Consider the following 12,880-nt stretch of genomic DNA (forward strand, 5'->3'; position numbering starts at 1 on the left):
GCAGGGGGGGGGGAGGAGAAGGGGGCAGAACATGCCTATAGCTGTGGGACTTTAAGCACCACAGCAATGCCACCTGCAACTCAGTATATGCCATCACAGAAACAGTGATGAGAGTGAGAATCTGGGTGCTGTGTTTCCATGGGCTTCCAACACAGAGAAAATGGGAACAATCTGATTTCTGACTGGAGGTGAAAAAAAAGGCCATCTCGGGACATCTTTTGCAGCACATACTCTTTGGAGAATAGTATTTCTGCCTCAAGAACCGTGAATGATGCCATTAGAACAGCAACTTCCAGCTGACAGCTATGCTGCAGACCTATCTTTAGAAGGTAGAGCTGTTCCAGGTAAGATTTAAGGGCCTGTGCATGTTCCCTTAATTTCATTAGAGGCTGACTCGGATGAGCAGGCTATCGCTGCTTCAAAGGCACTAAAGCTGCCTCGGTGCTGATGGGTGTATGAAACATTGTTTCTCACTTCATTGCAGCTCCCACAAAGAATTATTAGATCAGGTTAGTGATAGATACCTAATAAAGAACGGCTCTGCGAAGCAGTTTATTTTACAGCCAGCAAGTTCTGGTCTAGCAGACTGTGAAATCTTCAGGTTCCCGTGAGGATAAATATGCTGAAATAGACTGCAGTTATATGAAGACCTCCACCTGCTTTTTTTTTCTGAGAGACTGGAAGGATGTGTCACTGTATTACCCTGAGCTGGAAGTAGCTGGCATTGAAATAGCAAACAGAAGCAAGAGGAACATTTATTTTCCCCCTTAATAGATATTTCAAGGCAACTTGGGAATAAAAAGAAGGAAGTGCACTAAGACTGAGCCCTGCCCTCAGTATTTATCCTGAGACACACTTGGTGATGCAAGGGCTGCTTGGAACGTGTGTATTTTAGTGCTTTTTGGCTGTCTGAGAGGCCACAAGCATTGATGTTGCTGTCTGTATTTCACATGGGTAACTTCAGCACAGCTCAGCCTGCTCTGAAGTGCATCTTTTCACATGTATGTTCCATGTGTACGAGCTCAGACCTTGCAGCAATACATTATCCTATATCACACTGTTCCTCTGTGTCTGAGTTCCCTGTGTATGAGCTCAGACCTTGCAGCAATACATTATCCTATAGCACGCTGCTTCTCTCCTTGTACAACACGTCTTCTCCTCAGCCAGATGAGCTGATTTTGCTCTTCCCATTGGCAGCAATATGTACTGCCTGCAGTCCCGCAGCTGACAGCACATCCTAAGGTGATTTACCAACATTTCCCTCTCAGTTGTGTAATTAGAAACGATATTTATTCAACACTATCCCCTCAGGGTCGGGTGCTGCTTGGAGCGTGTCTGAAGGAGCTCATAACGAGGGCAGCAATGCACGTTCACCCCCAGATTTGCTTTTCCTTGTTTTTGCTGTGTTTTGTGGCGGTGTTTCATTAGCACGGAGCAGCCTGTGGGTGCTGTGTGGGGTGGCGGTGCCGGCTGTGTGTGGAGGCCGCTGTTTCTCTCTACCGCGGTGCCCTGGCAACGACGCCCGCCCCCATCCCGGCCTTCCGGCCGCCGTGTGAGAGCGGAGGAGAGGAGGAGCCTGTGTGTATGGGCAGACAGACGGCAGCGCCTCCCAATAGGATCACACAGCGGCACTGCTCTGCCCCGCCGTGTCTGCAGGCGGGGAGCGGGACTTCCGCCGCCGGGGAGGCGGTTTTGTGTGTGAGAGCTTTGCGAGCGGGGTCCCGGCTTTACCCGAGGGGCAGCGGAGCTTCTCGGCTCGTTGCGGGCACCGATAGGAGCGAGAGGCGGCGGCTCCTTCCTGAACCGCTTTGGGGCATCACCCATCAGGGGGTCCCTGCGGGCGTGGGGGGCCCCCGCGGGCAGCAGCGGGGTCCCCCCGAGGGCCGCTCGCTGAGGGCGGCGGCTCCGTCCGCGGCTGTCGGCTCCGCGCTCGGGGCCGAGGGGCGGGTGGGTGGGCGATGAATGGGTTCAGCACCGAGGAGGACAGCCGGGACGGGCCGCCCGCAGCCCCATTCTACGGTCAGAGCTGCTGCCTCATCGACGACGGAGATCGCTGTGTGCGGCCCGCGGGCAACGCGTCCTTCAGCAAGAGGATCCAGAAGAGCATCTCGCAGAAGAAGCTCAAGCTGGACATCGATAAAAGCGTGAGTCGCGGCCTCCTGCCTGACACGGGGTGCCCCGGGGGCTGGGGGCGAAGCACATCCAGCTCTTGGCAGTAGGGCACGGGATGCCCTGCCGTAACACTGCGGCGGATTGAGGGACGTGGTGCAGAGGGGAGAGCAGCAGGGGTTGTTTAGGATGTGTTCAGAGCAGGGCTACAAAGCTGGTGAGGGGTCTGGAGCACAGGCCATATGAAGAGAGGCTGAGGGAGCTGGGATTGTTCAGCCTGGAGAAGAGGAGGCTCAGGGGAGACCTTATTGCTCTCTATAACTTCCTGAAGGGGGGTTGTAGTGAGCTGGGGGTTGGCCTCTTCTCTCGTGTAATCAGTGATAGAACTAGACGGAATGGTTTTAAGCTGCGCCAGGGGAGATTCAGGCTGGACATTAGGAAGTATTACTTTTCAGAAAGAGTAGTCAGGCATTGGAATGCACTGCCCAGGGAGGTGGTGGAGTCACCGACCATGGGAGTGTTCAAGAAACGCTTGGATGTGGTGCTGAGGAATATGATTTAGCCTGGAAGTATTGGGAATGGTCCTTAAGGTCCCTTCCAGCCCGTGCCGTCTGTTTGACGATTCAATGAGTGCAGCACTGGAGCGGATCACTTAAAAATAACCCATTGCATCAAACTCAGAATGTGAGGTGCCTTTTAAATAGAGCGCTTGCACATGTGTTGGCTGCTTGGCACCGAGCGGCTTGGTTCGCTGCTGGCTGCTTTGTGCCACCAAGTGACAGCTGTCAGCTCAAGATAGAAACGGGCAGAGGACGCACAGAGCAGAGAATGCACAGAGCAGAGAATGCACAGAGCAGAGAATGCACAGAGCAGAGAATGCATAGAGCAGAGAATGCACAGAGCAGAGAATGCATAGAGCAGAGCAGCGGTGGGAACTGCAGAGGGCATTTCTCAGAAGTGAGACTGTTGCCGGAAGTCTGCTCTGCCTGTTGTTCTTATCTGATCTCAGATCGAAAGCACTGAGAAAAATAAAGAAGGCGAAGTTCCGAGTCCTTCGGTTTGGCAGCTTCTTCTGTTGGCTGTGTCCCTTTTACGCAGCCAAGATACAGAAAGTGATGGGAAGAAGGGGAGTAAATTTGAACTCTCTGGGGTTTTAGGGATGAAATCTTGTTTCTGCTGGTCTCTGTGCCGTGGGTTTGTGTGCTGCTGCAGTCACTTCATTCTAGGAAGTAAGTCTTCATTGCCAGGTTAGAGGCTTCAGATATAAAAAGAAGGAATCGGATTAATGGAGTGTATGAAGTGTGCTGCATGAAGGCATTTTGAATGCAGGGCGTGTGCATCACTTGGAGATATTCGTATTTTATTGCTATCAAATAGTTTTGATCACTCGTGGTCCTTTTTTGTGCTGGTTCTAGTGAGATAATCCCAGTTAAAATATGGGGCATCTGTGACAAGGAAAGCTACAGCAAAGGGATGCTTTTGCTGTTGGTTTGCCTTTTAATTGAGCTAAATAGCCAACTTCTGTTTTGTCTAAATTGATCATCTCACATTCTGCTCGAACCAGAAAGTTCGCAAGTCTGGAACAGAGCAACATTTCTCTTGGTAGCGCCCTGACAGTAATTCCTAAAGCAGATGCATTTCCTCCAGACAGCACACTGTTTTTTTCTTCTGACATGTGATTACACCCATAAAAAAGAAATATGTTATCTGCAAAGGTTCGGCTGCAGCCCTCGAGTCCTTCATTTTCCTTGTTTTTAGTGTTCGTAGTGCAGGTAATCTTTCATGCCTGGGCTTTAAGATTAGAAATGTCTTAATGTTAGTCACGAGGCAGTAAGCAGGTACTCTGTAATACAGCTGCTTGAGTGGATGCCATTTTTACACTGCCTGTTTTCATTGTATTGTTTTTCTTTATCACTTCTGCTTTTTAGGTGAGACATCTGTACATATGTGATTTTCACAAGAACTTTATTCAAAGTGTCCGAAACAAACGGAAAAGGAAAACAAGTGATGATGGAGGAGACTCTCCTGAGCATGAGACGGACGTCCCGGAGGTCAGTAGCTACCGGTTGTAGCTTCTTTACATTGTACATCTTTACATTCTTTACATTGGTTGTAGATTCTTTACCAGTTTGGAACATGGTGAAATTTCACTTGGATATTTTCAGCACCACCAAAACTACTGTGAAGTTGCCCTGATTTTTTTTTATTTCCAAGACTCAGCTGTTGTGTGATATCCTGGTTTTCTTCATCATCCCCATAGGAATTCTCCGACCGTGTAAAGCTTTCTATAAAAAGAGGTATAATAATGTGACTGCACAGCTTAGTGTATGTACCATTTCCAAACAGGGAGCTGCTGGGTTACTTTACCTTTTTTAGATAAGAAAACATTGCTTCCTTTTTTTGAAGCTAATCAACTCATGTATTTACAGAGGGGACTGTGCTCCCAATGTGGTTCTTAGTTCAAAGGCTCTGGAACATCAGATCAACCTCTGTATGACTGGTGACAACCAGAGACATTGGGCTTCTGCAGACCTTTGCATGTCATACTTCTAGCTTAAAATTGCATTCAAGTTATAGACCGTATTGGTAACATTTATTTATTTTAAGGAAATAGGCATATTTTTTTCTGCATTACAAAATGATAGAATCACCTCTTTGTCCTGCTGTATGCGGTGTCTGCTTTTTGATGATTCTGGCACTGTGAGCACTGCATGAAGTTGTGCAGAGGTAATACTGATGGAGGTGCTGAGTTCTGGCTGTGTCAGCAGAGCCCTCTGCTGGATGTGCCACCCACACTGGTAAAAAGCCTTTCTCCTCAGAAGAAAAGTGAGGCATTACGCCAGCAATTCACACACCTTCTGCTTGGATGTTTGGAAGAAGCACTGAAATTTGGTTTTGCTTTTGACCCTTTGTTGTAGCTGTTTGTGCTTCTGTTGCATCTGGTTTTCTGCTGGAACTTTACAATACTGACATGACATCAGTTACTGTAACAGCTGGTGAAAGCCCAGCTGGCATCCCAGGATGTCAGTGCTGCAGCATATGTAGGCTGTGTGGTGTTTTAAAACTGAGGGATGTTCACCGTGTTACCAAACGTGGAACTCTGCAGCGTGTCAGTTTTTATGTCATTTTTTTTCTATTTCTTTTTGTGTGTGTGTGTGTGGGTGGGGAAATACACAAAACTTCTCTCTGTCTCTGGAACCTGGCATTTCCCCCATGATCTTCATCTTCCTGTAGCCTCCCCCTGCAACCTGCTTGTGAACAGCATACATGTTTTAATTACTTTTTATCTCTGTGCTCTGTCTCGTGTCACGAGGCATTTGTTCAATGCCTGCTGAAATGATATTTCGTATGTGAGCTTTTTAAACCTTATGGGAGCAGAAGGTTTCCTTTTGCTCAAGGCTTGCAGAGGTGTAATTGATAGTAGAAACTGGCCAGCAATTCTGTTGACAGCATGTGGACCAGAACACAGTTCTCTATTTCCCTAAGGCTATTGTAGTCTTTTAGCATTAACAAGTAGAAAATAGATTTAGATTTGTCCGTAAGGCAAGCTGACGTGGTTCTGAATGTGAGCAAGGAGCAGCTCTGTTGATGAGGAAGTAGTTATTTTTAGATCATCCTGCATCTGCGCTTAATAGATGCTAAAGTGAGTATTCATCCCTTGTTTTCTGTTTTACCTCCAGGTTGACTTGTTCCAGCTTCAAGTGAATACTCTGCGACGTTACAAGAGACATTATAAGCTGCAGACTAGGCCTGGACTCAACAAGGCTCAGCTGGCAGAAGTAAGTGATGATGAAGTGTTAGTGTTCTCTCTTGTTATTAAAATTCTTTTCTGCTCCTATGCTGGAGTGCCCATTTCTTGGACACTAATCTGTGCAGTGACTCACTAACACGTAGCATGTGCTCCATGGCAGATCTGAGGTGGTGGTGTGAGCAGAAAGCTGTGTGCTTTATTTCACCAGGGGCGGTCATGGGAATCATGGAAGCTTGTTCTTTAAAGCATGTTTTAGTAACTTGCTTTTTCCTGCTTCCTTTACTTCCATACTTAAAGACATGATCTATTACCTTTAGGAAAACAAACTTAGTTTTGACTGGCCTGAGCGTTAGCTGAAGATGGCTGTTCTACCAAAATTAAAACCTCCCCATTAATAGTCACCTTAAGTGCCCCTCTTTTTTTTATTTCCTTGCAGCCACCTGAACTGGTTGGAATTGCTTATTTTTTTTAAGGCAAAATCACTGACTGCTACTTCAGATTCCTTATTTCTCTCCCTTGTCTTTGACTTACGATTCTCTAGTAAGTCAATAAAAGGGTTTGCTTTTTCCTTAAGGAAAAAAAACTCTACTGTTTCTTTCACACCATATTTGTTGGGAAATAACTCTGCAACTGTTAGTCAGGGTTGTGCTTGACATGCATCTGCTCTTCCTTCTCTCCTAACATGATCTGAAGGCATTCTCTAGGAAATGTCTTTTCTATGCTTAGAGGAACTGTAGCAGTTACTGAGTGATAATGAGGTTATTTTTGTAAGCTGGAGTTTTCACAGCTGTCTTCCTGAAGACTGAACAGTTTTGCTATTACTTTAAAGAACAACCTAAAAAGACAGCAAAACACTTTCTTCTTCTTGCAATGTCATTTAGGGAATGAATGTAGAGAATATATAGTGTAGTGCACGTAGGAGTAAGGTGATTGTATGTCCTCATTAGTGTATCAGATTTCTATGTTATAAGTAACCAGTCAGTCGGTTGCCTCCTGCCATGAAGGACTGCATACTTAAGCAGTTTACCATGCATATGCCCAGGAGGGGAAAACAAACAGAAAAAACAAACCTACTGTGCAAGCAGAAAATAACTCTAAAGAGAGCCTAACTTAAAGTTGTCACACACTTCCCAGATTTCCTGTGAAGTCTGAGCAGCTTTGACACTACGCTGGATCCTCGTCCAGCTCCCATGCTTGAATCACTGCTGCCTGAGGCTCTTAGACTCCTGCTGCTACCCCACCGTAAGGAAAACTCAAACTTCCATAAATCTTCTTGGAGTGACTTATTGCTCAGCCTGCATTAATATCAAACTCTGGAGCTGTATTGAGTACCAAAAAGCTTCTTCTGTCTAAGAAGCAGGTCTCAGCCAGCTCCAGTGTTTTCTACATTCATTTTCTGAGGGGGAAAAAAAAAAAAAAGCAGCTGTGGTTCAGGGCTTACACTCAAGTCTGAGATGGGTAGCCTTAACTGAACCCTGACATTCCCATTGCAAATCCCCAGGGATTCCTTTTGGTGAAAGCTTACCCAGTGTATTTTCCTTTGGACTCTTAAGACTTGCCTACATCTGGTTCACATAGCAAAGTGTTTCAGTATTTCTGACACCCGCCTTAAAATACTGAGACGCAGGAAGACTTTACTCTTCCAAATAATCTCGGCATGAAATGAGAATATGCTGCTTTGGCAGGAGGACTTTCTGGCTTTCAAACTCCACTTGTAGGTTGGCTGCAAATACTGCTGACATAGCAAGGCTGTGTTCTGCTCATATGAACATTCCAACTGTAAAGAGAGAGACAGAGAGAGGTAAACGAGGACTGACAGTTTGAATTGGTGCATGTTTGCCTAAAAGTATATTGTGCTCAGCGACCATAAAATCAGTTCTTGGAATACGCAGGGAATCCAGAGTTTTGATTATTTCTACTTGTAAATTTCCATATTTCTGTCTTTTTGCATGTTGTCCCTTTAGACGGTCAGTCGACACTTCAGGAATATTCCTGTGAATGAGAAAGAGACTCTTGCTTATTTCATCTATATGGTGAAGAACAACAAGAGCAGGTTGGACCAGAAGTCAGAAAGCAGCAAGCAACTAGAATGAAGACTAACAAGATTTGGAATAGGAGCGATCTTGAAGGAAAACGTGGTATTGTGCTTTGTAGATATATCAAAACTGTTAAAGTATATTGTAATATTTTTTTTAATGCAGTAAATCTGAATGATGGAGAAGTATAAACAGTTCTTATCAGGAATATTTGAGAACACATGCACACCATTTTTCTGAAGACTTCTCGTCCTCATTTAAAAGTCACGCTGGAATAAAGCAAGGAGAATAACAAGGAAACAGTAAACTTCTTAGGGGTGCGGAATCTGCTAACATAGTGTTTTAAAATGTTTCTGGAAATCCACATCTCAATGCAATTTAGATCACGGATGGATTTTTTTCCCTGAATTCAACTGTCTCACCAAACACCATGCAGTTTGTTTCCATGCAGGACTGGAAAAGCAGCAGAGATGAAATGTGTTGTCAAGGTGCACGGGTCAGCAGTTTGTTTGAAGCTTGCTCCCCACATACGTGTGCTCTATCTTGCCTTGAGGTAATGCTTCAAGTCTCAAACTACTACAAATGCTCCAGCTCACCAACTCTACTCCAATGAGCTACTCAACTAGTCTGACAATTGATATATATTTTTTAATCTTCCCTTCCCTCCTCTCCCCCAAAAATGGAAACCAAGCAACTTTCTAGAATCTTTTTTTTTTCCAGTTTCTTTTATTTAAGAACTCACTTCACACTTGTCTATAAGCATTTAAGGAGTTTTGCAGCTGCTCAGAATGTGGTATCAAGGTAAATTTGCTGGGATTGATCATGTTGGTAGAAATGCTCTTTCACTTCACTCTTATGTGTTTCCCTTGTATTCAAGGCTTAATGATAGTGGGTGAAAGAGTGGGTTAAGATGTCTGTCTCTTAATCTCTGTGCCAGATGAAGTATCTATCAGGAGCAATGTGAATTTTATACTGAACTGGTCTCTAGCAGGTGTCACAAAACTGCAGTGTGGGTTATTGTGCTCTGTTTAGTGTAAATCAGACTTAAGCACAGATGTAGCACAGTAACCAAGGTAATGAACTGACTGGAGAGTGGTGCGTTTCATCCGTCTCTGAGAGCAAGCAGAATTATGGAAACACTTCTCTTTTTTGAGCACTACTTGTGCTTTCCTAAGAGTTCTGTGACATGGAGGATTGTTGGTGCTCACAAAGAGAGCTGTAGACAGAAATATCTCTTGGTTTTGTTATGTAAAGCCAATGTGTCCTTATAAATAACACAGTGGTTATTTTGGCTAAAGCAGTTAGTGAAATTGTTGGTCAAGTCTGTCTGCTCTCCAGTGACCTCAAATGCTACACAAGGGGATCTCCTGATTTAAAGCACCACTCTGTTTTCATGCAGTCCTAACCATTGTCTCCACTCTGTCGCAAGATGCCAAGACTCCACACAGAGCATGTTCTCAAAAAGCCTTAAACACTGAACTCAACAGTTGAAAACATTGGGTAGCATTTTAATAATCTGGAGCTAGATGATGCTGTGTTGAAGAGAAGAACACACGGTCACAATCCCAGCTTGATACTGCGTCAAATGTTTTGTAAGGCACGAGTGGAGCTCTCCCGAAGTCTGTAAAAAATCAAGTCACAGTTTAAAGCAAGGTGCTCACATCAGGTTTGAATTGTGTGCTAACAGTCTAGGGAGAGGTTAAGTGAACATCAGCATGTTTAAGTTCTGTGTCATAGCCAGGATAAACCCGTTCTGGTACATGCCCCAGTTGTGAAGTTTTGGGAATGGGGTGGTTTCAACATTTCCTTGTTCAGTTCGGTGTGAAATTGAAGAACATCGGGCAGGAGAAATGCTCAGAGAATGAGGAGAGAACGTCATCCACTGCTGTTTTGTGAATGTCTAAAGGTTTCTGAGTTACGGCGATCCTTACTGGAAGGATGGAACAGTTCCCACATCAGTCAACAAGATCTGGCTTCTCTCATTCAGGATGGATAGCTAAAAGGGTATGTTCTCTGACTGCCATGTTAATATTCAAAGTGCTCATGTAGTCAGAGGATATTATTATTAAGGGAAAATGAGTTTCTGAGTAGAGAGTTACGCCTCAGCGTAACTTATAGACCAAAACTGTTAAAAAAACACAAGTAGTTTATTTGGGTTTTTGGTTGTTTGTTTTATTTCTAGGACTGGACACATCCATTGGGGTGTTTTAGCAGCCAGCAGCAAAACGATTCTTTTTGAGGAACTATGGTGGCAGGTTCCATCTGTTCAGGTGTATTCACTGGAATGCTTTGTGCGGAGGTGGTAGCCAGGAATTTGTTCTATTTTTATTTGTTTTTTTTCCTGAAAATAGTCAACTGATGTAAAATGTGATCCTTGCTTTCACTCCTAAAGCAATTATACTTTTGTTGAGAAATTAATAATAATAATAATGATGATGATGATGATGATGTGTGATGATGAAGTGATGTTTACCAGCCATTAGCAGTTATTTGTTTATAAGGTGGAAAGCTTGGGGGCAAAGATACCAAAAAAAAAAAAAACCAAACAAAAACCCAAAAGAATCTTTGGCTGTCAGACCCCATGGCCTTATAAATCCTTGCAAATGCCTTATTGCCTTGTTCTCAACTTAGCTAGAGCAAAACGCCTTGAGCAAATGAAAGCCTATGTCTTGTTGGAAGGGTGAGCCACTCGATGGCTGCCGTGGTATAAACTGAAATCACACGTCAATTCAGTAGCAATATCCATGTTCAGGGTGCCTGTGATTCTTGAAAAGCATTTAGTGTCTAATAATCAGAAAACGCAACAATGCAATTGTCGTTCTGTATGATAGCGTTCTGTGTATCTGATTCCTTATGCTGCATGCCAATTAAAAAAAGACTTTCCAACTCTTTATTTTTAACTTGGAAGTAAATGTGTTTGAACCTCACACTTGCGAAGCCATGAGGTAGGACATTTTCATAGCACTTTTGGATGAGACTGTTTGGAAAGGCAGAAGACCCAGATGGCTTTGGCTGCTATGATGTTTGGTGGGTTGGGGCTTTATTTTTGTTGGGTTTTTGGTTTTTTTGCCTCTTTTCCATTTTTGCTTTTCACAGTTGGGCCTTAAATTCTGTCTAGCTTTGAACCATGGAGCACAAGCCTTGGGGCATGGAGGATGGCCATATGCCATTTTCCATCTAGAATACAGTGGAAGCTTATTTCTTACAAACCTGCATAGGAAATGTTCACCCAGGGGCAGAGGAATTGTCTGTGAAGCCCTCCAGCTCTTATGCATCCTAACTCCCATAGCATAACCTGATTCAATCCTTGTTGAAGGGTTATATCAACTTCTTAAACCTGTGATCAGATCCAAAGTCATTTGTAGGAAATCTGAATAATGCAGAAACATCTCGACTGGAGTTAAGTTTATCCTGTGTGCTGACCCTCTGCTCTTTTTAAGGGAAGAAGAAGAAATAATTACTGGTAGTTATTGGCTTGAGCTCAACTCAAGGGAGTTTGAAACGTGAAGAGTGAAGTCAGCAACAATCTGGTGGCTGGAAAGTGCCTGCGTTTCCAAGGAGGCTGTGTTAGAATGCAGCTATTGTAAAACTCTGCCACACAAAGAACGTTGCGTGTCAACCTGAAGTAAGCAATTGCATTAAAAGCTAATGTTTCTTTTGACAGGCACTTTAGATGTTCAGACTGAGAGGACAGGCTTGTACTGCTTGGCCCCTATACTCTGGTGTCCCAGTTTTCCTCAGAATTGTGGCTGTAAACCACCAGATAGTGTGGTGTACAGAGTTAGATCTGAACATGTTGTCTGACGTTTTAAAGTTGCTCTTATGTACAAGAAGAGAGGGTTTGAAATCGTGAGCCAAAATAATCCATAGTAAATGCATGCTCTCAAGCACATCATGATGGCAAGGGGGGAAAGAAACAGGACACAGCCCATGGAAAGGCTGAGCAAAACACGCTTCCACAGTTAGCAAGGTGGGGGAAGACTCGTTCTGTGTTAACTCTGGTAATGGATGTTTTATGAGAGGGGAAGGAGGGGGAGCTGTGCACTTTACGTCTTTTGGTTGAGCCAAATGTAAATACCAATGGGAGATCTTCAGCAGTAACTGCAGTTGGAGGGAAGAGAAATGGTCTGCTGGAGGACTGTTTATTTAAATTGGCAGATCATTATACTTCCCTGGAGCACTAGCGTCACTTTGCTTCTACAGTTTAACAGAGTGGGTAATAGGAGGTGGTCTCCCTACCAGAAGGAGTCCTTGCACTGCCCACAGCGTCCACTGAAGAGTCCTAAAGGTGAAGGAATGTTACTGATGCCTCACTCCTCCTGTCACCGATGTCCTTTAGCCATCTCTAACTCACCAAGTTAGAGGAGATCTCATTTCCCACTTTCCAAGTGCAAACGAACTGTTACCATGTAAAATACCCCTTGCACTTTTCACAGCTGTCCCCGGTCTCGTGTTGTTGACTTGGCTGTGAACACGTCTGTTAGAAGCGCATGAAATGGTTGAAGAAAGTGTGAGGAGTGTTGGGGGGCTCCTGCCTTAAACCCAAACTTCCCTCGCAAGCATCTCTGCAGGCCATGCTGTGCATCTCCAGCATCTCCCAGCTGTGCCCTGGCAGGGCTGGATCGGTTCCTGTCCTGCCCAGCACTGGGGCACAGGGGAGGTGAACAGCAGGTAACTCACAGAATGGCTTGGAGTCTTTCAGTGGCTTTACTGGGAGAGGAAACCTGTTCTCTCTTCTCTTTCTGGCTTCCATGTGTTGTGCTGATATTATGCCAAATGTTTTGGACACCTTGTATTTTTAACTGTGTAATATAGCTGTGTATTGTTAAAGCTACTTAGTAACTTATAGCAAAACTGTAGAACTCATTTCTTTGAGGTGTAGGAGATGTCCTGCTTCCACTGTGTATAAGACTTTAAATCTATACCGTCTGACAAAGATAAAACGCTGAATTTCACTTTAATAAATGATCTATCTAGCAACAAG

At 44.4% G+C, this 12,880-nt stretch overlaps 1 protein-coding gene across 1 annotated transcript; it reads left to right on the forward strand.

Moving 5' to 3' along the window:
- The first annotated feature begins 1,638 nt into the window (after positions 1-1,638).
- SAP30L (SAP30 like) lies at positions 1,639-12,880 on the forward strand. The gene is made up of 4 exons (XM_015875853.2): positions 1,639-2,144; positions 4,038-4,160; positions 5,790-5,888; positions 7,825-12,880. The coding sequence occupies exons 1-4, from the start codon at positions 1,959-1,961 to the stop codon at positions 7,951-7,953; spliced, it is 537 nt and encodes a 178-aa protein (XP_015731339.1). The 5' UTR covers positions 1,639-1,958; the 3' UTR covers positions 7,954-12,880.

The sequence above is a fragment of the Coturnix japonica genome, chromosome 13 (genome assembly GCF_001577835.2).
Source record: "Coturnix japonica isolate 7356 chromosome 13, Coturnix japonica 2.1, whole genome shotgun sequence".
NCBI lineage: Eukaryota > Metazoa > Chordata > Aves > Galliformes > Phasianidae > Coturnix > Coturnix japonica.